This window comes from Rhipicephalus sanguineus, chromosome 9, assembly GCF_013339695.2.
Source record: "Rhipicephalus sanguineus isolate Rsan-2018 chromosome 9, BIME_Rsan_1.4, whole genome shotgun sequence".
Classification (NCBI taxonomy): Eukaryota; Metazoa; Arthropoda; class Arachnida; order Ixodida; family Ixodidae; genus Rhipicephalus; species Rhipicephalus sanguineus.
The window spans coordinates 81,966,404-81,987,440 of NC_051184.2; the positions used below are offsets into that span (position 1 = coordinate 81,966,404).

At 46.2% G+C, this 21,037-nt stretch overlaps 1 protein-coding gene across 1 annotated transcript; it reads right to left on the reverse strand.

Annotated features, from left to right (window-relative positions):
* Positions 1 to 3,268: 3,268 nt before the first annotated feature.
* On the reverse strand, positions 3,269 to 20,653 carry LOC119405963 (ADP-ribosylation factor 6). Its single transcript, XM_037672789.2, has 4 exons — positions 20,563 to 20,653; positions 19,545 to 19,648; positions 5,751 to 5,949; positions 3,269 to 3,426 (listed from the first exon to the last, which is right to left on the reverse strand). Exons 1-4 carry the CDS (start codon positions 20,603 to 20,605, stop codon positions 3,284 to 3,286), a joined length of 489 nt encoding a protein of 162 aa, XP_037528717.2. The 5' UTR covers positions 20,606 to 20,653; the 3' UTR covers positions 3,269 to 3,283.
* Between the last annotated feature and the right edge of the window lie 384 nt (positions 20,654 to 21,037).

Below are 21,037 nucleotides of genomic sequence, written 5' to 3' on the forward strand. Positions count from 1 at the left end.
CAGGCAAAAAAAGAAAGAGAATCTTGCTAATTAAGGGCATGCTAATTAATACTGTGCTAATTAGGATCATGCTAATTAAGACCATGGCAATAATCTAGGTCAGCCACAAGCTCCGCCACTTGTCCAGCTTTCCACAACTAGTGCAAGCTGCCCAGATTTTTTATTGAAACAGCAATTATAAAAATGTTACAAACTAAAAGTTGCCATGCCATTCCAGTCAGAGTACGGTGCAGGTCGGTGTACGGCGTAGGTCCTACCATCATTAGTCTCCACATGCTCACTGCTGCAGGTCATGTTGCTCACTTTTTGTTACCACTCTTCAATGCGTCAGCGTTGAAAGTCTGTGTTCACCACACCACACTCATCATTTGAGTTAGCGAACATTTACTGCAATATGTAGGGCAAATAAAAAATATGAAATTTGCTTGGTGCAAGTGTCTAATGCATTGCTGTCAGTGTTTCACATTTTAGGCGAAACTGACTTTTTCTTTCAAGCCTTTAGAGCTTTTAGAGCAACAGTTTCTCAAACCTTGGAACATGCTGGAGTGTGGTGCCGTTCACTGAATATAGACTTCAAAAAAATTTCTGGAAAGTTGCCCAACAATAACGATGTAAAAGAGTGTGACTAGGGTAATGTTTACCTCATTCAATTGACTGTGTACTGCCACCAAGCTTGCAGAACGCAAGCGAGCTGAAGGCAAATGTTGGTACACTTCCAGGACTACCGTAGCTCAAACTGCTCATCTGCGACAGGTGAGGCTGTATGCATTGCTAATGCTTACTTGTCAGAAGCATTCTGCCAAGAACCTTATTGCAAACTCATAACGTCTGCAATTGCTTTGGTTTGCCTCGGACGCTCATGTCTGAGAGATTGCTGCTCCTTACTAATAGTGATACCGTGGAAAAGGCTTCGTATACTTACTAAGACGGTCAACTGGAGTCGAATCTGGTGAATTATCTTCCTCATTAGGGAGACGAGTAAAAAGTCAGTGCTGCTCAGCTGCACTTAATGATGTTCAAAACCTTTGACATGTTTGAGGCATCGATTAGGAGCGAATGGTTTGGCCAACATACCGTCTCACAGGTAAGACAGAAAATGCAAGCACTGCTAACCACTTAATCTTACGGCTACCGTAAATTTGAGATAATCTCGATATGCTGCTGTAATTTCGTTTTCAGGGCGTTTTTTATTGCATAGCCATACGAGTCTGCATTCCTTTCCGTCATTCCTGCGAGACTACGCTGGCTGAACTTGCCAATATATGTCAACTGTCCCAACAAAAAAAAAATTGGGGGATGCTTAGCACTTTCTAAGAATGAGAAGGAAAGCCTTCTTGGACCTGTGTGTCTGCTGCTGAAGTTTTGTCTGATTTGGTGAACTTTATGATGAACGCTCTGCTGATGTGCTGTTGAAGTTTATGTTCAACTTAGCACTGATGTCCTGTCGAACTTCGTGGCAGTGCTCTACAAACTGATGCACACAAGTTCACTTTGCAGCATTTCGCAACCAGCCGTCTGTAACAGCAAACACACGAATTCTGCAGTCACATAGCCGAAAGTGATAATAAATATGATCTTTTTATTATTTAGGGCTTCCAGAAAGAAAACAAACTTCAGACAACTTGTTGGTCTGCCCTAACTTATTCGATGCTAGGTGGTGAGTGATGCTGAGGCATGTTCGGTGCTGTAATATGCAGACAAGAAGCAGTCTTCTCAAGACACCAGGGTCGACAGAGCTGTTGGCTGAACAGATTTTCAAACATGGGCCAAAATAATGTAAGGATTCCTTTCAGTTTGTTTTCAAGCAGCCGATGATAAAATGTGCATCTTCGTGTCGCTTGAACTGATGAAGTGCAGAAAGGAATACAATACTAGGGAAATAGAATCATTACATTATCCTGGCCATGCCCTCTATTGCAAAAAGGCGTCGAGGAGGGGGCACGCACAGGCTGTCGGAAGCTTGGGAACAAAGTTTTATTTGCTCGCCGGTTGAAAACCGATATGTACAACCCAACAATATACAAAAGAAACAAAATAAGGCATCCCGCCTGCTAAAAACCTGGTAGCGGTGTGACACAAAAACTTGGGTGACACTAAGGAGGCGGGGGAGAGGCAGCATGCCTTCGCCCCCCAAACCCTCCTGGACTAAATGCGGGGGAGAGAAAGTGGTCTGCTCGCTAGCCGTCGCTGCATCTCCCTCGCGGTCCGCAGCGCACGACGAAGTCCGCGCTCCGTCGTGCGGCACACCCACAAAAGGCACAAACGGAACCGGTCCCCCCTGCCCCGCCTTCACGAGGAGGCTTGTGTCCAGAGAGGAGGTATAGAAAGGGTCCAGATGAAAGGGTTTAGAAGGTTCTCGCCGGACACGCACGCCCCACTTCCCCCACTGGCCATAAGAGCACTTCATCCCCAACGTTTCCCGCAACGCTTTCCTCCGACACCGTTTCGGCGTCCTATATCGGCGATATCGGCGTCCTATCCGCGTATCACGGCGCTTCAGTGTCGCGTTCTGACCTTGCAAGGAGTGAAGAACTGCGGTGAATGCATATTTGTGCACCAAGACTCCCCTCGAAACAAGCACGCGAGTCTACAATGAAGCGAGATAAAAAAAAGAGTGCATTCATTTTTTTTTCTTCCATTCTCGTCTCCCCTTCCCCAAAGCCCCTCCTAGAGTCTGTTGTAGCACCCGCACCTGCCCCAAACATTCTAAAAATAAAGCAGGATGGGCCCCTACCAAGGTCCGCCCACATCCTCCACCGCTGAAGGAAAAGAAAGAGAGATGTACGCGAGTGTCCACTGTCACAGCAGCATCACTGTTCTCAACAGCACTTGCGCACATATATATTACAGCTAAAAGGAAGAAACAAGGAGAAAAAAAAAAAACACAGAGGGACAAGGCAGCTTCTCGGGACAAAAAAAAAACCAGCGCGCAGGCATTTCCGAGCCCCCTCCAACAGCAATAGGGGCGAGACCCTGCCTGCTCTTTCGACGACTGTATCTTACAATGGCAGTACGCAAAAACTAGCGGGAAACAAAATTAAAGCGGCACTAGGAAAACGAGGAGCCCGTCGTCGTGGCTGGTTCGCAAGCGGCAACGATGAAGCAAAGAGCCGGGCAGCCCGCCCCCCTCCGGCAGAGCCAGCCTGCCCGTCGCGCGGGCGTCCACCTTGCCTGGACCCGCACCGGTGGTGAATGTCGGTGACGGTGGCGGCGATGGCGACGCTGGCGGCGGCAACGCAGCGGGAATTTTTTTTCTGCAATGCCGCCGTCGATGCCGCCGGCCTCAGAACTTGCAGTTGGATGTGAGCCACGTGAGACCCTCGAAGAGCCCGTCGCCCGTCGTGGCGCACGCCGGCTGCACGTACCAGTTTCGGTCTCGGATCCTCGTCAGCCCGAGCTTCTCCTGGATCTCGTGCGGCTTCATGGCTGCGGATTGCAATCGCGTTTGTTTAGCTGCTATGGATTCATCATGAAAGAGGCTACGGCGTGTTGTAAATTGTTGTAAATTGCCCGCCCCCCCCCCCCCCGAAATTTTTATGATGCATGGTGTTTTACCGAAAATAAATAACGAAAATAGGCGTTTTTCTCAAATAGTCAAGGCTTTCAGCAAGTGCCCCCCCCCCCCCCCCCCGAAAAACATTCCTGGCTACGGGCCTGCTTTCACCATTGCTTTTCTTCTTAGTGTATTGTCTTGGTGCACACATTTGTGCACATAGCATCTGAAGGAAAACCGTGCAAACACTAAGGATGTGGGAGAAAAAAATGGCCACACACGTAGGAAGCATGACAAAAGTCATAGAATAGACAAACACTAGCACATATACTGTGGCTGTCATGTTTGTTTCGATGTGCAGTGCCACATCTCATTATTGCAAATTACTTCTGTGGAAACCCGCTGGGTGGCAGAAGGGTTAATCCCATTATGTACAAACAACTATTAGCCCACCAGTACATCCTAAACAACAAATACCTGCCAAAAGTTATGTGAAGAACAATGCCAACATGATCGAGCGCAGCTCTGTGCTTGAGACCTTGACATTTAAAATCACTAAGCACAATTAAGGCAGAGCCCTGCTGTCGCTGCTACTGCCGAGCCCAGCATGACAACATTGTTGGTTATGCGTGACAGGATGGCAGGCATAGGCTGCATGCATTTGCAAGTAAGAAAACACTGTCAAATATCGAAGAAAGAGATGTATACGTATCCGTTATGTAATTAAACGTAACATTATGCCTCATCCTTTTATGCTGTGAAATACTACACAATTATTACATAGAAGGCACTGCTGTTCAGAACATAATTAACACAGAGCGAGCGGAACAACACATTTCTGCCATCAGATGCCACGGTGCATGGCTTACATGCAACAAAACATTGTGCATTTGTTCTACACGGTGCACAAACAATGTGCGATTGGATGTAACCTCACTTCAGCTGACAAGTTTTTTCCGCGACAGAACTGTCTCAGAAAGTTCCTAGAGAAGTCGTGGCAGGCATGCTGAGAAAATCCTGTGGCAATTCTGCAGGAACTTTACTGCAGTTCCTACATAATTACAGAACTGCAGTTCCCAAAGAACTGTGTAGAAACTTTATGCAGTTCCTTCAAAACTGCAGTTCCCACAGAACTTTGTAGGAACATCCTGGAGCTCCTACAGAACTGTAGAACTGCAGTTCCCCCAGAACTCTAGAAAAATTCAGCAGTTCCTACAGAACTGCAGTTCCCGCAGAACTCTGTGGGAACATTCTGCAGTTCCTACAGAACTGTAGAACTGCAGTTCCCCCATAACTCTGTAGAAACATTCTGCAGCTCCTGCAGAACCCTGTAGGAAAATTCTGCAGTTTCTACAGAGCTGTAATAGACACATCGTAGACAGTTTCTACAACTGCAGTTCCCACAAAACTGTCAGTGGGAAGGTCTGTGAACTATTTGTGAGAAATGTGTGTTCCTACACAACTTCCGTGGGATTGTCACACACTCATGAGCCGGCACTGAAAAAGAACTGCACTGCGAAATGTATGGAGTGAAGCTTCAATGACTGCACTTGCGCAGTTTTTCCTGCCATGTAAGAAATGTGGCATAGTACATATCCATACATCTGCACTTTTATCACGCAGGTGTGGCTTCAAAATATGAGCGTAACACTGTCAATTCTGCAATGCTGTTCCATGCCCTTGCCCAGGTTTACCAGCCCCGAAATGTAAAATCGTTAAGTTTTATCACTTCTGGGATCAGTGTCTAATTGCTCAGAGATAAGAAAACGTGGTGCCACATACAGCCATATCTGTTTTGAGCGTGTTATCATACGCAGCAATGTCAATGACTCACCTATGCGCTTCCTGTGCAGTGAATGTCCCTAAAACTCTGTTGTCTTTACACACTCGCTGTGCTTGGATATTCTGCAAATTCAGCTGTATTTACAACTTAGCTGCTTGACCTGGGCTGGCTTATGACGACTCGAGTGCAGTCAATGACAACTGGATCTGCTAGGTGCTGGTGCTGCTTGTTTTCATAAGGTTAGTTAGTTAATTCGGTTTTGCTGAGGCAGTCGCAAGGTGTTAAGTAGTGGCGATATCTGATACTGCAGTGTCCTTGGCATTGCTTTTTTTCATCCATTTCTATTTATGTTGCAATTAATACACTGCAGTTAAAGACAACTACTAACGCACCACTATGCTTTCCCCAGCCTAATTGTCTGTCCCATTCATTTGGTTGTCCAATGCACAGCAGTCGTACTACAAAGATGCTCACCGTTGGGCAGGTCCTGCTTGTTAGCAAAGACCAGTATGATGGCATTGCGCATCTCGATGTTTTTGATGATCTTGTGCAGCACCTGCCGTGCCTCGTCGATGCGGTCCCGGTCGGCACAGTCCACCACAAAGATTAGTCCCTGCGTGCCCTGGTAGAAGTGCGACCACAAGGGACGAGCCTTGACCTGGCCGCCAACATCCTGGACAGATACAAGGACAACGCCTTTCGTTGAGCTCGCGAGAAATGTCGCAGGTCCTATACAAAGTGTACAGAAGGTGCATGTCCGTTCACGCATTCCTGACAGCCAACTGAAGGGGCTTCAGCTTGCGTAACTATATCGGTTGTCTGTGGCATGGAACGTCACGTGACCAAAAGAACAAGAGCACCAGGGGAATGTGAGAATACTGCACCCGTGTCACACGGGTGCTTGGAAGGGCTTCCAACCAATAGTCTACTGACTCAATGGTCAAGCACGAGCAGCTATTCTTCTGTGGTTATTAAGGAAAGGAAAAAAAGGCACCTAATTTCTGTCTGCCTATAGGCGACACGGCGCAGTGCCTTGTAGGGGTGGGGGGTAAGGAGGGAATAAAAGAATAGTAGGAAAAATAGAGAGAAAAGTGATAGGAGCACATCCATCCAACGAAGGGAAAAGAGGACAGGAAAGATGGGGAAACGGTCACGGGAGTTCAGGGACGGGTCCGCGAAACACAGCTAGAGGCACGGTGCACAACATCGGCGAAGCGGCGAAGGCCCCGTCGATGAGCGGCGCACGGCATAGCGGAGGAGTCCGTCACGGGGCGCCGGTCAGCGAGAGGTACGAGGAGTAATCCAGGACATCGCGGTGGGCACGTCCGTCTTGCTTGAAATCCAGCGAGCGAATGCAGCTATACGGGACGTTTCGAAGGCCTATAGTCTATTGAGTCAACGGAGCATCCTACAACTATATCGAAACTTGTACAGCCACTGAGAAACGGAAGTGGAAACAGCGCGAACGTGCCTTCTCCTTCACAGTGTGCTCGTACTCGCAATTGGAAACAAAAGGAATCTAACCAGTATGCTTTAAAAGCAGTACATGTGAGCGCTGTAAATTAGTTAAAAGTTGGAAGAGGCTTCAGCTTCGCCTTTAAGAGTAAAATGTGATAGCGTAATCGGGGCTCGTTCGCATCGCCTATTCAATCGCTAGCCTCGCTTCGCTTCTCGGTGGACGCCTCAACCGTACCGGAAGGAAATGAACGTCTGTGCGAGTAAAATTGGCTGTTTAAAGCTATTTCAGAATACCTGCTGCAAGTACAGTTGTGAAGTGCCCATAACGCCATAATTATTCTTTTATGCTTATCTGTGAAGGGCCCACTACGCGCCCGTAAGGCAATACGTGAACCTACACAGCAGCTCACTTTGTTGATGCTTTTGCCAATGATGATTATCAAAAATGTCTGAGCACTTTGTAATGGGTGGGCCTTTAAGCTTCTTGCTCGTTGTGCAATTTTATGTCTTGACGCCTGGCGCGATCCTCCGCTTCTGCCACGCAACATCACATGCGTTAAGGAGACTCCTCACATTACATGGCATTCGTATAGGGTTTTTTATTGGAAGCAGTTCCAAGCAATAGCGTGGCTCAGTGATGGAACATCTGCTTGCCACCCAGAAGGCCTGAGTTTGATTCCCACTTGAGCCAAAGCTTTTTAAAATTTTTTATTTGCATCTATCTCGAATTTTCGCTCATGGCTAATGCTGATTTTTCGCTCACAACTAGCGATGCCAAAGCCGGAATTCCTGTGAAACGAGCTCTGTGACGCTATCGCATTAATAAAGTATTTTGCCATGTGAAATGTGCAAACTGCACATGCTCTTGACAACAGAAATGTGCTTGTCTTCATTGTTCCGTCTTACCGTGTAACGCTCCCCACAGTTTCGCTACTCAACATCTTAAAAACTAAATATGGATTCATAATTATGAATAAACAATTTATTGAAATGTTTAAAGAAAAACAAAATACATATCTGTGCTTTTAAGATAATTTATAATATTTAACTTTAGGTGACATGAATACGAAAGTAGTAAAGCCCCTTGATGTTGGAAAGTAGCGGCGCTCCTTTATCCACGCCGCCTCACCCTCGCCGGCCCATCAACCTCCTCTTTCTTCATCCTCTCTTTCGCGGAGCCGGCGCATCCGCGACGCTGAATGGCTACGACGCACGATACCTCCCAGTCAGGTGACCCTGACATCACGAGAAGCGAGCGCGAGCAAACTTCGCGCGCTTTCAGTTGCTCGCGCACGCCATGAACCCTCCAGGAGTCAACCCTCCAGGCGGGTGTGTACGGGTGTGTGCAGGTGTATGCGTGTTTGTATATGTGCATATGTGCGCCTGCGTCTGTATGCGCGTGTGCGCACGTGTTAACGTGTGAGTGCATGTGCGTGCGTTTGTGTGTGTGCCTTCGTACGTGTTTGTGCATGTACGCACGTATGTGTGTGTGTACGTGTGCGCCTGCGCGTGCGTGCGCTTGTGTGTTTTCGCGCGCGTGTATGTATGTGCGTGCGAGCCTGTATCGCGTGTGTATGTATGTGCGTGTGTGCATGTATCGCATGTGCATGCGCATGTATGTGCGTGCGTGTCTGTATCACTTGTGCATGCGCGTGCGTGCCTGTATCGCTGTGTATGTGCGTGCGTGTCTGTATCGCGTGTGTATGTATGTGCCTGCGTGTCCGTATCGCGTGTGTATTTATGTGCGCGTCTGTATCGCTTCTGTATGCGCGTGTATATGTATGTATGTGCGTGCGTGTCTAGCGTGTGTGCGCATGTGTATGTAAGTGCGCGCGTGTCTGTTCGCATGTGCACGCACGTGTGTCTGTATCACGTGTGTGTATGTATGTGCGTATCTATATCGCGTGTGTATGGCGTATGTGCCTGTATCACGTGCGTATGACCGTGTGTATCTATGTGCGTGTGCGTCTGTATCGCGTGTATATCTATGTGCGTGTGTTTATGTATGTGCGTGTCTTTGTCACGTGTGTATGTGCGTGTGTGTGTGCCTGCGTGCCTGTATCGTGTGAGTGCGTGCGTGTCTGACAGCGGCATTGACACAAAAAGGCTTCGGGCCCACTCATTTGGCCAAATTCAATTTAAGTAAACCTACACATTCCCTCTTGGCTGCCTTCTTTGAGCTCATCAAGACTACAATTATGAAAAAAATTCTCGCCTATAGTTTATGCTGGTTACATTATATGCGCTTAATACACCTCCGCGTTACGGAAACCGCTCAGCCGCCGGTTGGGATACTCATTTTTTTCGAAGCGCTCATTTGTATTTATCGAATCTTAAAAATATATTTGTCACTTGCTTTGTTCTATCGGAAGCCCACTTTTGTAATGACTATTGCTCAGGAGACAGGCTCTCATTTAATGCTTCAAGGGGCCCATTAAACAAGCGCGCGCAGTGATTCTAATGCGGCTGCGGCGAGCCAGTGGACGATTCAGCATGCCGTGCGCAGCGCGCCGGCCAGGGGAGGGAAGAAATCCGAATAGAATTAAGGAGGAAAACGCGCACGCGGAGGAGAGTGTCGCTACTTTCTAGATCAAGGGGCTTTAGAAAGTAGAGATCCACAGCGCCACACAATTTTTGCTAGAAACGCCTGAACCACTCAATGGCCATTCAAAACTGCTGCATAGCAGCATCATAACTCCATCGAGTCGATAGAGTTGTGGTGTTCCGATGGCGATCGATTGGATAGCCTTTCCAAAGTGCCCGTGTGACACAGGTATTAAATTCTAGGGTTTGACATGCAAAAATCATGCTCTGACCATGAGGCATGCTGTAGTGAGGGTCTCCGGATTAGTTTTGACCGCCTGAGGTTCTTCAGTGCGAGCCTAATTATAAATTGACAGGTGCCGTTGCATTTTGACTGCCATCGTGAAGAACAAGGTAAGAGCATGCGTGAATTTGAGTGTGGTATTCAAGCTTCAAACTCGAGTTCGAAATCGAGTGTAGTACTCGGTATTTATGCAGGAAAGGGTAACCGAGTGGGAGGAGTTGGGCGAAAACTTGGAGGACGTTCGAGCTCTGCCTTCAAGAGTACAACGTGATAGCGTAATCACGCCCTGTTTGCAAAGCCAGACTTTGCTTCTCGGTGGACAGCTCAACCGTGCCGTGAGGAAAGGAACATCTGTGCTCTTAACATTGGCCGTTTTAAACTCTCGTAGAATGCATGGCTGCTGCAAGTACTGTTGCAAAGTGTCCACCATGCGTCTAACGTGCATCTGCACATAGTTGTTGCTGTTGCTAATGGTTCGCCGTGCCTGTGCACGTTGCAATGGGTGGGCCTTTAAACCACCCACTCGTTGCGCAGTTCACATGGTGTGACGTCTGGCACGATTCTACACTTCTGCCAAGCAATATTACATGCGCTAATGCTACTTTTGTCACACTACACGACACCTATATAGGTTTTATTCTAGAAGAATCCGTTGGTGGGCTAGTTGATGTATGTCTTGATATATACGAACTGTGTGCAGCGCAAGTGTGAACATAACTGACAAAGACATGTAGCTTTTATTTGGTCCCTTATTATACGTTTCGATCCATCAGTAACATGTGCGCATGTATAAAAACTGGCTTCGTGCTTTGCAATGGATTCATTTGGAAGTCAGTGCTAATCTATGTCCTTCTCTTGTCCTCGTTTCTTTGCGCTGTGGCTGACCGGCACTCTACGGGCACTGCCTCGATCGACTGCGTATTTTCCCTCTCCCAGCTGCTTCTCCTCGGCGACGAGCAGCGTCGGGATCCGCATATCAGTCAAATAATGCAACGGCTGCGATCCTCCCCGCACGACGCCTCTGTATGCATGTTTGCCTTCAAAGATGACACCTTATATCGGCGTAATTTGTCACCCGCCGGACCCGATCTACTGCCGGTCGTACCAAAGCACCTGCGGTCCACAGTCCTCCACGAGCTTCATGACGCCCCAACCGCTGGTCACCTTGGCGTTTCTCGCATGTATGACCGTGTGCGCCGCCGCTTCTACTGGCCTGGCCTTGCACGCTTTGTGCGGCGTTATGTCAACGCCTGCGGAAGTTTGTCAGCGCAGCAAGAAGCCGTCGGGACTTCCTGCTGGGTAATCTTCAGCCTATCGAGATCCCGCCGGAGCCCTTCTTCCGAGTCGGTTCGGACCTTCTCGGTCCCTTTCCAACATCCACTTCAGGAAACAAGTGGGTTGCCGTTTCTACCGATTACGCGACCCTCTACGCAAGCACGCGAGCCCTGCCAACCAGCTGCGCTACAGACGTCGCTGATTTTTTTACTTCGGTATCTTATTTTAGTGCACGGTGCCCCACGACAACTGTTGACAGACCGAGGCCGTACTTTCCTTTCTCAAGTGATTGACGATATCCTGCGTTCCTGTTCCACCCAGCGTAAGCTCACGACCTCTTACCATCCCCAGACAAACGGGCTGACAGAGCGCTTAAACCGGACCCTGACAGACATGCTTTCGAAATACGTGTCGACGGACCATCGTGACTGGGACCTTGCACTGCCCTAGGTTACGTTCGCGTACAATTCCTCCCGGCACGACACCGCTGGATACTCACCGCTTTACCTTTTGTTTGGACGCGAACCAACGTTGCCATTGGATACCTTCCTTCCGGCTGCTGCAGAGTCGACCACGGAGTACGCACGCGACGCTATTGCCCGCGCTGACCACGCCCGTCAGCTTGCCCGCAACAGATTGACGGCTTCTCAAGAAACACAGAAGCACCGTTACGACGAGCGGCATCGTGACGAACGTTTTCCAACGGGTTCCCTCGTTCTTCTCTGGTCCCCAACGCGACGTGCCGGCCTCTCTGAGAAGCTGCTTTCTCGATACATGGGCCCATACCGCGTGCTTCGACAAGTGACAGACGTTACAAACGAAATTGTCCTGGCTAATCCCACAAACTCTTCTGCTCTGTTATCCCGTGACGTCGTCCACATATCCGGGCTCAAGCGTTACCACCCTCCTTCTGCTGTGGCCCCATAGACGCGCCGGGCCGGCACTTTTGCCGCCAGGGGTTGTGTTGCGTGGTTTTTACCTACGCTAATAGGTCATAGAGAGAAACACCCTGAAAAGGCAGCTGGAAAAAAGGTGAAGAAGTCGACGTTGTGTTGTGAGCTGTGCTGTGGCTTGCTACTGACTCAGTATTGTATTTTCCCCGTAACATTTTACTTAGTATATATCTAGGTTTTATTCTCAAAACAATTTCAAGCACTGGCTCTGTGGTATAATACCTGCCATCCATGTGGAAGGACTCGGTTCAATTCTGCCGTGGACACATGATTTTTATTATTTGCATCCATCGCAATTTTTTGCTCGCAGACAATGCAGATTTTTCGCTCACAAACAATACCGCTGCTGGCAACAGAATTTCTACGGCATGGGCTCTTTAATGCTATGACGCTAAAGTGCAGTGATCAATGGTAGCATGTTCACCCACTACACTTTACAGCAGAAAGCAACGTGTAAAGACTGCCGCACAATAGATGAAAGGACAACGGGAATGTGATGAACATATCTTTAACAAAAAACGCACAGATGTGTGCAACAGCATATCCTCTTGAGACCCAGCAGTGGAAAACGTGCCCAATATAGTGGACAATGGAACAGAGCGCGCAACGGCTTTCGAAGCGCTTGCCTCTTCCTTTGAAGCACTCTTTCGGCTGCTATTGGGACCTGTGCTGCCATTTAGTGAATGTGGTCAGAGTCACTGTGTTTCCTGCCTTTACACGACGTTGAAAATGATGGGAATGAGCACAAGCAACTTTTACGGCTGCCGCCTAGGAAGTACGTTGATTTTTATATGCATTCTTGCATGTATTAACACGTACTTAAACAGACACTAAAGAGGGGTGATTCCTCGTAAGATCGAACAAACGATAGCTGGTCAACCTCTTAAATTTTTTTCAAAATTTAATATATTATTGCCTGATGAGTGGAAAGAAGAGACCCGCAATTTGTTTTGCCGCCAAAATTTTTTCGAAGCACAGGAAATTTATAATGACGGAGAGGTGGAGTGGAGCACTCATCTGCTCTGCTGTTTTGGCCAACTTTCGTTATGAATTGCACAAAATATATTAAAGTTAGGTAGCTGAAATTTCTTTAACTAAATATATGAATGTTCTTGCTTCTGCTAAGGTATTTTTAGTTTTTATGTGTAGTGTAGATGTTTTTATAAAAAAACTCAAAATTGGCCCAAGATACAATGTTTTCTTTACTATGAAGGTATTTATCTCAAAAACGCCTTGTAACAGAGCGACGAAAATTCCGCATTACGTTTTTCGCATGCTTATCTACCAAACTGCCGAATCTTATATTTATATAGCTTTTTAGTAAAGAGATATGATCGGGAAAAGTTCAAGATTAAGACACCGGACAATGGAAAATTCTGACAACTAAAAAAAACCCCATTTTTTTAAATTTCTTAAACATTGACCACTTATTCTCCTCCACATCAGGTTTCACAATCATTGAAAACATGTTGCATATTGTAGTTGGACTAATAGTTACGGCCCCTCCAATGAGACCCTCAAAAGGGTACTGACATGAATATTTTCAGTTGTCGTTTTTATGCGTCAAATGAAAGGTCAAGTGCTCAAGAGCCTAGAAAAGGTAGTGTTAAGCGCGAGTGCGCCCTGAAAAAGTAATTACAGTATGTTTGTAAAAGCTAGTTTCGGTTCCTACTGTACCCTGACGTCACAACAGTGTGAGCTTCTCGTCACGTGCTCGCACAATATATAGTGACGTTTCCACGCACAAACGGCCGTTTTGGAAGTTTCGATGACGCACAAGCGGCCATCTTAGAAGTTTCAGTACCTAACATCATCACAGCAAGCCAGACTGCTGCGTGAAGTCACCAGAATTTGTACTGTAGCCTGACGTCAAGCTAGTGTCGATGTCGGTAGGTGCGCCATAGAAAAATTGACTTTAATATCAAATTAAAATATCTCATCAGCATTTTCTGAGCTTCACACTTGCTCAGAGCCGTCTCTGCATACAGGAGATATGTACGGCAGAGTAAACTCGCCGTCGAAAAAAGGTGTCAGTACCCCTTTAAGCAAGGATCGGCAATTCTGACTTCTTGCACAGCAAGTGTAAAAATGCAGGCAGGATTGAATTTCTTTTTATTAAAAGGCCAGCAGGTACCGAAAAAGGTGTCGCCGGCACTGAAGACGTTAATTTTGAAATTATTTGGTCACTGCAGCGGCCACGATCGCGGGGCTACCGAGCAGGCGCGCGCGCTCCCGAAATGCTCGTTGTAAGAGACGGCGCAGTGAGAGCTCGTTTTCGCGTCCTCAGACCGATTGAGTTCGGAACACCAACACCTTTGGGGTGGCTTGAACGCACGTGCACTGGAGCTTCGCTATTCTATCCGCCCTCTGTTCGCATCGCAGCTAGGCGCTCATAGCACGGCGGAGATGGAAGCAAAATGAAAACTATAAGGGAGCTATGAGCGCTTGCTTCACGCACGCTGCTGCCAGAGAAACTGCGCTGCGCCAGTTGCGATCAGTGGAAAGCATGAACGTGGCGCTCCAGTGGCAAAGCAAAATATGGAATGTCAAAGGAAAGAAAAGCAAAACTATTTGTAACCGGATGCACTTGTCGATCTTAGATGTCGGCAGCAGACGGCCTGAACTGGCCGCGCGTTCGGTGCGCTGTTCACACTTCATTCGGCGCGGATAGTTCTTGTGCTTTGCTCTTACTCTACTCCTCCTGTGCGTCTCATGACGAGAAAGTATAGCTCTGAATGATTGTATTGTGGAGACTACCTTTCGAAGCACAAGAAGCTTAAAGGAGTACTGACACGAATTTTAAAAAAATTTCGGATTGTTGCTCTAAATAAAAATACTGGTGTCGAGAAACCTAGAACAACTATTGTGGTGCCTGAAAATGCATCGTATATATTTTAATTAGCGCCACCTTAAAAAGACACTTTCGGTTTCGATATCGATGGGGTGGCTTCTCAGTGTCGTTTCATAGCAGTGTGACGTCACGGAGATACAGAAACTCGCGACGTACTAGCGGCAAATCCGTCATCTGCTCGTGGTGCACATAAACAACGATGAGTGAATTGTCGTCCAGTGACACTGACAGTGATTTCTACGATTTAGGCTGCATGCAGGACGCAGAACTCGCAAACTCGGGGGAACTCTCTTGTCTCGTCGGGATAATGTCCTTGCAGTGGGGCTGGCTTGCAGGTGCTCAGCGACGAAAACTTCAAAGTCAAATTAAAATATTTTATACGTGTTCTCCGGCTCCAGTGTGTGGACAGCGTTGACACTGCGTACCAACGAAGCAAAAAATGTCCCATTTGCGATGTCTTAAAATCGTGTCAGTACTACTTTAATTATTGCAAAGAAGCCAAAATTTCGCAGAGTTACCGACCTAGACATAAATGCTTTGAAGGAACGTTTAACGCCCGAAAGATCAGTGACTGTCAGTGAGACGGACTACTTGTGCTACGCGTGCTTTTGCTGCCACGGCAATGAAAGATCTTCACGGAACGCACAGTTTAACGATGACATTCTTATGCTTTTTGAAAAATAAATCGGCGTCATTAAGCAGATCACTGCGACTACCGGTGAACGTGCGTTCAATTCACCCGAGAGGTGTTGCTGTTTCAAACTCAATCGGCCTGAGGACGCGAAAACGAGCACACACTGCGCCGTCTCTTACAACGAGCATCTCGGGAGCGCGTGCGCCTGCTTGGTAGCCCCGCGCTCGTGGCCGCTGCTGTGACCAAATAATTTCAAAATTAACGTCTTCAGTGCCGGCGACACCTTTTTCGGTACCTGCTGGCCTTTTAATAAAGATAAATTCAATCCTCCCTGCATTTTATACACTTGCTGGGAAAGAAGTCAGAATTGCCAATCCTTGCCTAAGGGTCCCATTGGAGGGGCCGTAACTATTCGTCCAACAACATTATGCAACATGTTTTCAGTGATTGTGAAACCTGATATGAAGGAGAATAAGTGGACAAAGTTTGAGAAATTTAAAAAATGTTTTTTTTATGTCGTCAGAAGTTTCCATTGTTCGGTGTTTTCTTGAAATTAGCCTGATCGCATCTCTTTACTGAAAACTTATATAAATATAAGATTCGGCAGCTTGGTAGATAAGCATGCGAAGAACGTAATGCGGAATTTTCGTCGCTCTGCTACAAGGCCTTTTTGAGATAAAGGCCTTCAAAGTAAAGAATATAACAATTTCTGGGCCAATTTTGAGGTTTTTTATAAAAACATCTACACTACACATAAAAACTAAAAATACCTGAGCAGAAGCAAAAACATTCATATATTTAGTTAAAGAAAGTTTAGCTACCTAACTTTAATATATTTTGTGCAATTCATAACGAAAGTTGGCCAAAACAGCAGAGCGGATGAGCGCTCCACTCCACCTCTCCGTCATTAGATTTTCCTGTGCTTCGAAAAAATGTTTGGCGGCAAAACAAATTGCGGATCTCTTCTTTCCACTGATCAGGCAATAATATATAAAAATTTTGAAATAAATATAAGACGTCGACCAGCCATCGTTTGTTCGATCTTACGTGGAATCACCCTTAGATTGATGAATTATACTCTTAGAACTCTAATGCCGTTAATTTCACCATCATAGGTTTATCAATAGAGGAGAAAATGAAGTTGAAAGTTTCATTTTTAAATTTCGCGCCGGAATCTCCGTGCGTGACGTCACGGATTTCATCGTGTTTTTATCGTATTTTGGCGCCATTGGCTCAACAGAATTTCAGACTAGGCTGTCTGAGGGGGCAAAGTACATTGCCCCCTCAGAGGACAATGTACTTCATTTTTACCGATTAGGAACCACGTAGGCCCTAGTAGGCACCGTCAAAATATATGACGTCACGGCGAATGGTGCGGAAACTTCTAGGTGCCGTCGCCACCCACATTTTCTTTTTGAGCGTTTTCTCGCTTACTAAGCGTCTTCTCGCAGCAAGCGTGGTGTTTTTAGTATTGTTAAAGAGTAGTTTACTAATACGAGAAAAATTGTTTTGCTCTTTAGTGTCTCTTTAAGCCAGGGTGTCGGAACAGAACGAAAAACAAAAACAAAAAACGAAAAAAAAAACGATATTTTTGACCGGAACGAAAACGTAACCGAAACTATTATTTCGTTCCAGAGTGAAACGGAAATTTTTTAAATTGTTTTTCGGTTCACGAGAAAACTGGGCAATCCGGAACAACTGAGGTCATGCAACGTGAGCAATTATGCACATCTCAGAGTACAGTATTTGCGCGTACCTCAGGCAGGAATTCCAAAACAAAGATATGTTCAATTGTGCGAAAAACGAAAACAGTGGCAAGCAGAGATATTTATAATAACGCAAATCGACTTTTGCGTGCCTGTCACGCAGGCCAGCGTGGCAAGGGCATTCTCAGCGCTGAAGTTTGTTATAGCGAAAGCTGTTATGAGATCAGAATAGCTGACTTTGGCACCATAGATGTCCGCCGCTGCCGCCGCCGGTGTCCGTAACCGCTGTCGCGTGAAATAAGAAAAAAAAAATGAAACGAGAAACAAACTTCTAGGATCGGATGGGATTTTAACCCGCGCCCTGTGCGTGGCAGTCGAGTATTCCACCACAGTGTCATGCTGGTGCTTGTAACTTCTCCGCAAAAATACTCTATACAGGCGTCATGTCGGCCAAGGAATCATGTTAACATATGTTATATAGCGTGGCAGAAGAGTAAAATAGCAACCTGGCTTCACACGATGCGAATCGCTCAAGGAGTCAGTCGTTGAATGCTTTCAACCCGTTACAAAGGGCTCAGCCGTAATTCTTCATCGTCATTAGCCACAGCACAAAGTGAACACAATGTCTCACAGATGTGTAGCAGGTACCACGATTCTCCGAAGAATGAGGAAAAGTGGCATAGTGGGTTCTTCGCTACTACAGAAAAACTATGATGATTTATGGTGTTGTTTGTACATTGCATGTGTACTTGTATTAGTTTCTCCAAGAGAGCATAAGCGGGCTCTAGAAAGGCCGCTATTCCAGCTTACGCTGTGGCTGTGCTGCGTGTTCCGAGCAGGCCTGGAGAACGCTTTATCAGATCAGCGGTCTCGCACAGAGAGTGCACTCAATGACGTGCTGCTTTTGAGATCGTGCTCACTGCCTAGACACAAAGCATTGAGCCCGCTAATAAAAGTCGTAATTGACTTTTGAGACAATAAATAGTACGACTTTGAAGGGTATAGTACTGGTTTGTGCTAGTTGGTAGGAATTCGTGGTAGTTTCTTCCACTCCTCTGAAGAACCTTGAAAGAACTTGTTTTACCCCTTTCCCACTTTCTTATTTAGAGGAGGGCAAGTAACTATATCACAAATCCAATGTTCTTTATGATTACCTTAAGTTCAAGTTTTTGCATTGAAAAAACCGTTATGAACCGTTACGGAACGGAACTTTTTGCGGTGGAACGAAACTAAAACCGAAACAAAAAACATTTCGTTCCGACACCCTGCTTTAAGTATTAATTTGTGTTCCTAAGAACTCAGAGAACATGAAAAAAAAAATGCATATTTGTGTACCCCTACCCTCTGTTCCCAAAACAAGCCTCCCCATGTCCAATATATTGGACAACGTGCCGCGGCCAAGTAACATAGGACACAGCTAGAAAACCTACGTGACACTTTTCACCTCTGCACTCAAAAAAAGCATTTCTGCAAGTTTAACAAAATCCATGATCCTAAATTCTCTCTGGGCCTCGGCAGGAAATGATGATGAAAAAAGAACAGGTGGCAGTGTCAAGGCAAGACAGCGCACAGAATACCTTCGGTAAAGTGTGCCGGCTGAATATAGGAGGAGTTAAGAGATTAACAAACACGAAGCCAAGTGAAAACACTAGGCCAACCCGCTACTATAATCCTGAAAATTTTGCAAGCTGTACACAAATTGAGAGTGAACGAATACTCAGTATTTTGTTCTTATAATGCCAGAGAAAAATTCTTTTCTATAAACACAGGGGACAAAACTAGGCTGCCATGCACGTATGTAATAGAAGGCATGATACGATTTCAGGCAGACAAATTCCATACACCGAATGAATGTTTCCTCCTCCCACGAACGTGCTCAGCTGGTTTGCAGGTGTGGACTGATGATAGTCACAATTTCACATGCGACTTTTCACGTGCAACTTTTTCTTTGCTTCATTTAAAAAAAAAAAAAAAACTCCGTGAGCGTAATTTGGTACGAAGCCTTGCATAGGATTTCCTGAGCAGTTAGTGAAGAGTTTCCGGTCAATTTACAGTGATACAGCTCAGTGTAGTGGTGTTAGATTCCTAAAACGTGAACTTGCGATCAATGAAAACCTTGATAGCAGTGCAACACAATTTAAGGAAACCCTCCTGGATCCCACAGAAAGGAGACTTCAGTAACCCCAGTGCTAGAAGTTCTCAGCGCAAGGAAAAAGTAATACTAGCAATGTCCCGAGTTAAAATTTTCTACATAAAAAATTTTCTAGTCTCTTTTTCATACCTTTACTCTAGTTAGGCAGGCAATTGTGTTTCTTTTTTCGTGGCGACATCCGATCTTTGTCAAGGCCTTGTGCCAGATGTTGCTTATAGCAAAGCACAATGTCTTTTTCTCTTATTTTTTTGCTTTATTGGGAATGAAAGAACAATGGAAAGTCAACTGATGACAGCCAAGAATTCTTCACCGAGCAGAAGCACAGATGCATCCAAAACGGTAGGCACGTCCCATATGCAAACAGAGTACACGGACAATGCACCAGGCTGCGTTGGTACAGAATGTCACTCACCCAGACATTGAATTTGACGTTCTTGTAGGTGACGGTCTCCACGTTGAAGCCCACCGTGGGAGTGGTCGTGACCGACTGTCCCAGCTTCAGCTTGTACAAGATGGCTACAGCGCACGCAACGGGTCAAGGAACAATACGCAATGGTTCTGCACCGCACTATTATGCTGACTCGCGTCAATGACAACTAGACTTTGGCGTGACAGTAATGTACTTCATCTCTACCATTCCTATAAACACCTATTATCTTATTCGAAAGTCATTGCCCTAATTACAGTGCTCATTTCGATTAGTAATGTTCTTGCCTAGCATATCAATGCATGTTGGGGGCGACACACACACAGCGATCAACACACAATGGCACACGAGATTATGAAACATATTTCACGCGCCATTACATTCCATTGATCACACACCGAAGTGACATTATGCTCACCGTTATTATCATGTTATTGCGAGACATGGTTCTTATGCAGTCATATGCCAAATGCTGACCAATACTTTGCGACAAACTGTTTATTGTGCCGCGTACCGCAGCCTTTACAATGTTTAGCAAGTGTTAAAGCACGCACTCTCGACAATTCGACAATGAGTCCAATAAGCTTCCGATTGAAGAACTCCTACGATTAAACCTGTATGACGAAACACGACGGCGCGCTTACGCCGCGTTAATTGCTCATGCTGGTCAGATGTAAATAGCAATGTTCTCAGGGTCGAGCTGTGTCATGCATGTTATGCGGCGAAGCGCCTCTCACGTGCGACGCTTCAAAGCAGCTTACGAATTCGCAGCGACAACGGGACGACACCCTTCACGATCGGAATGCGAGCGCTTTACCATTTAAGGGCCCGCACACGATCTCGGAAAACAAGCGGTTTCCGGCATGCAAACAACGGTCCGTTGGGGTCGCGCACACATCGACTTTCACCGACACCGGCTCCGAAGGAAGGCGAAGGACGCATCGACACAGCACACCGGATGAATGAACGATAATTACCCAGGGGGGTAATAAAAAAAGGATACTGGTTTTTCCGGCGGCGTCTAAGCCCAGCATGAGGATGCTCATTTTCTTGTTCCCGAAAATTTTGGACAGATTGTTCCCAGCAACTGTGAGAAATAAAATTCAAGGGTTTTCAAGGATTTTCAAGGACCTTACGAAGACTTTTCAAGGACTTAAAGTAACACTTTAAATCGCAGAAAAGGACAACGCCACTTTTTACAGCATAAACATTCATACTTTATTTCACAGAAGCAAAAGCAAATACATTTTTACAATCAATATCAAGACATATTGCACCTCACAATTAAAACGTATGGCACACACAGACACACACGCACAAATAAAGGGCCATCTTCAGGTAGGGGACTCGATATTAAGTTCATTCAGCTTTTCTTTTAGCTTCTCATTCATTTCTGCAAGTTCCACAGCCTTTTCTTTCGCTGTTTTACTGAGGCTGTTTGACTTCACTATAAAATAGATCTCACTTGTAGCTTCTGC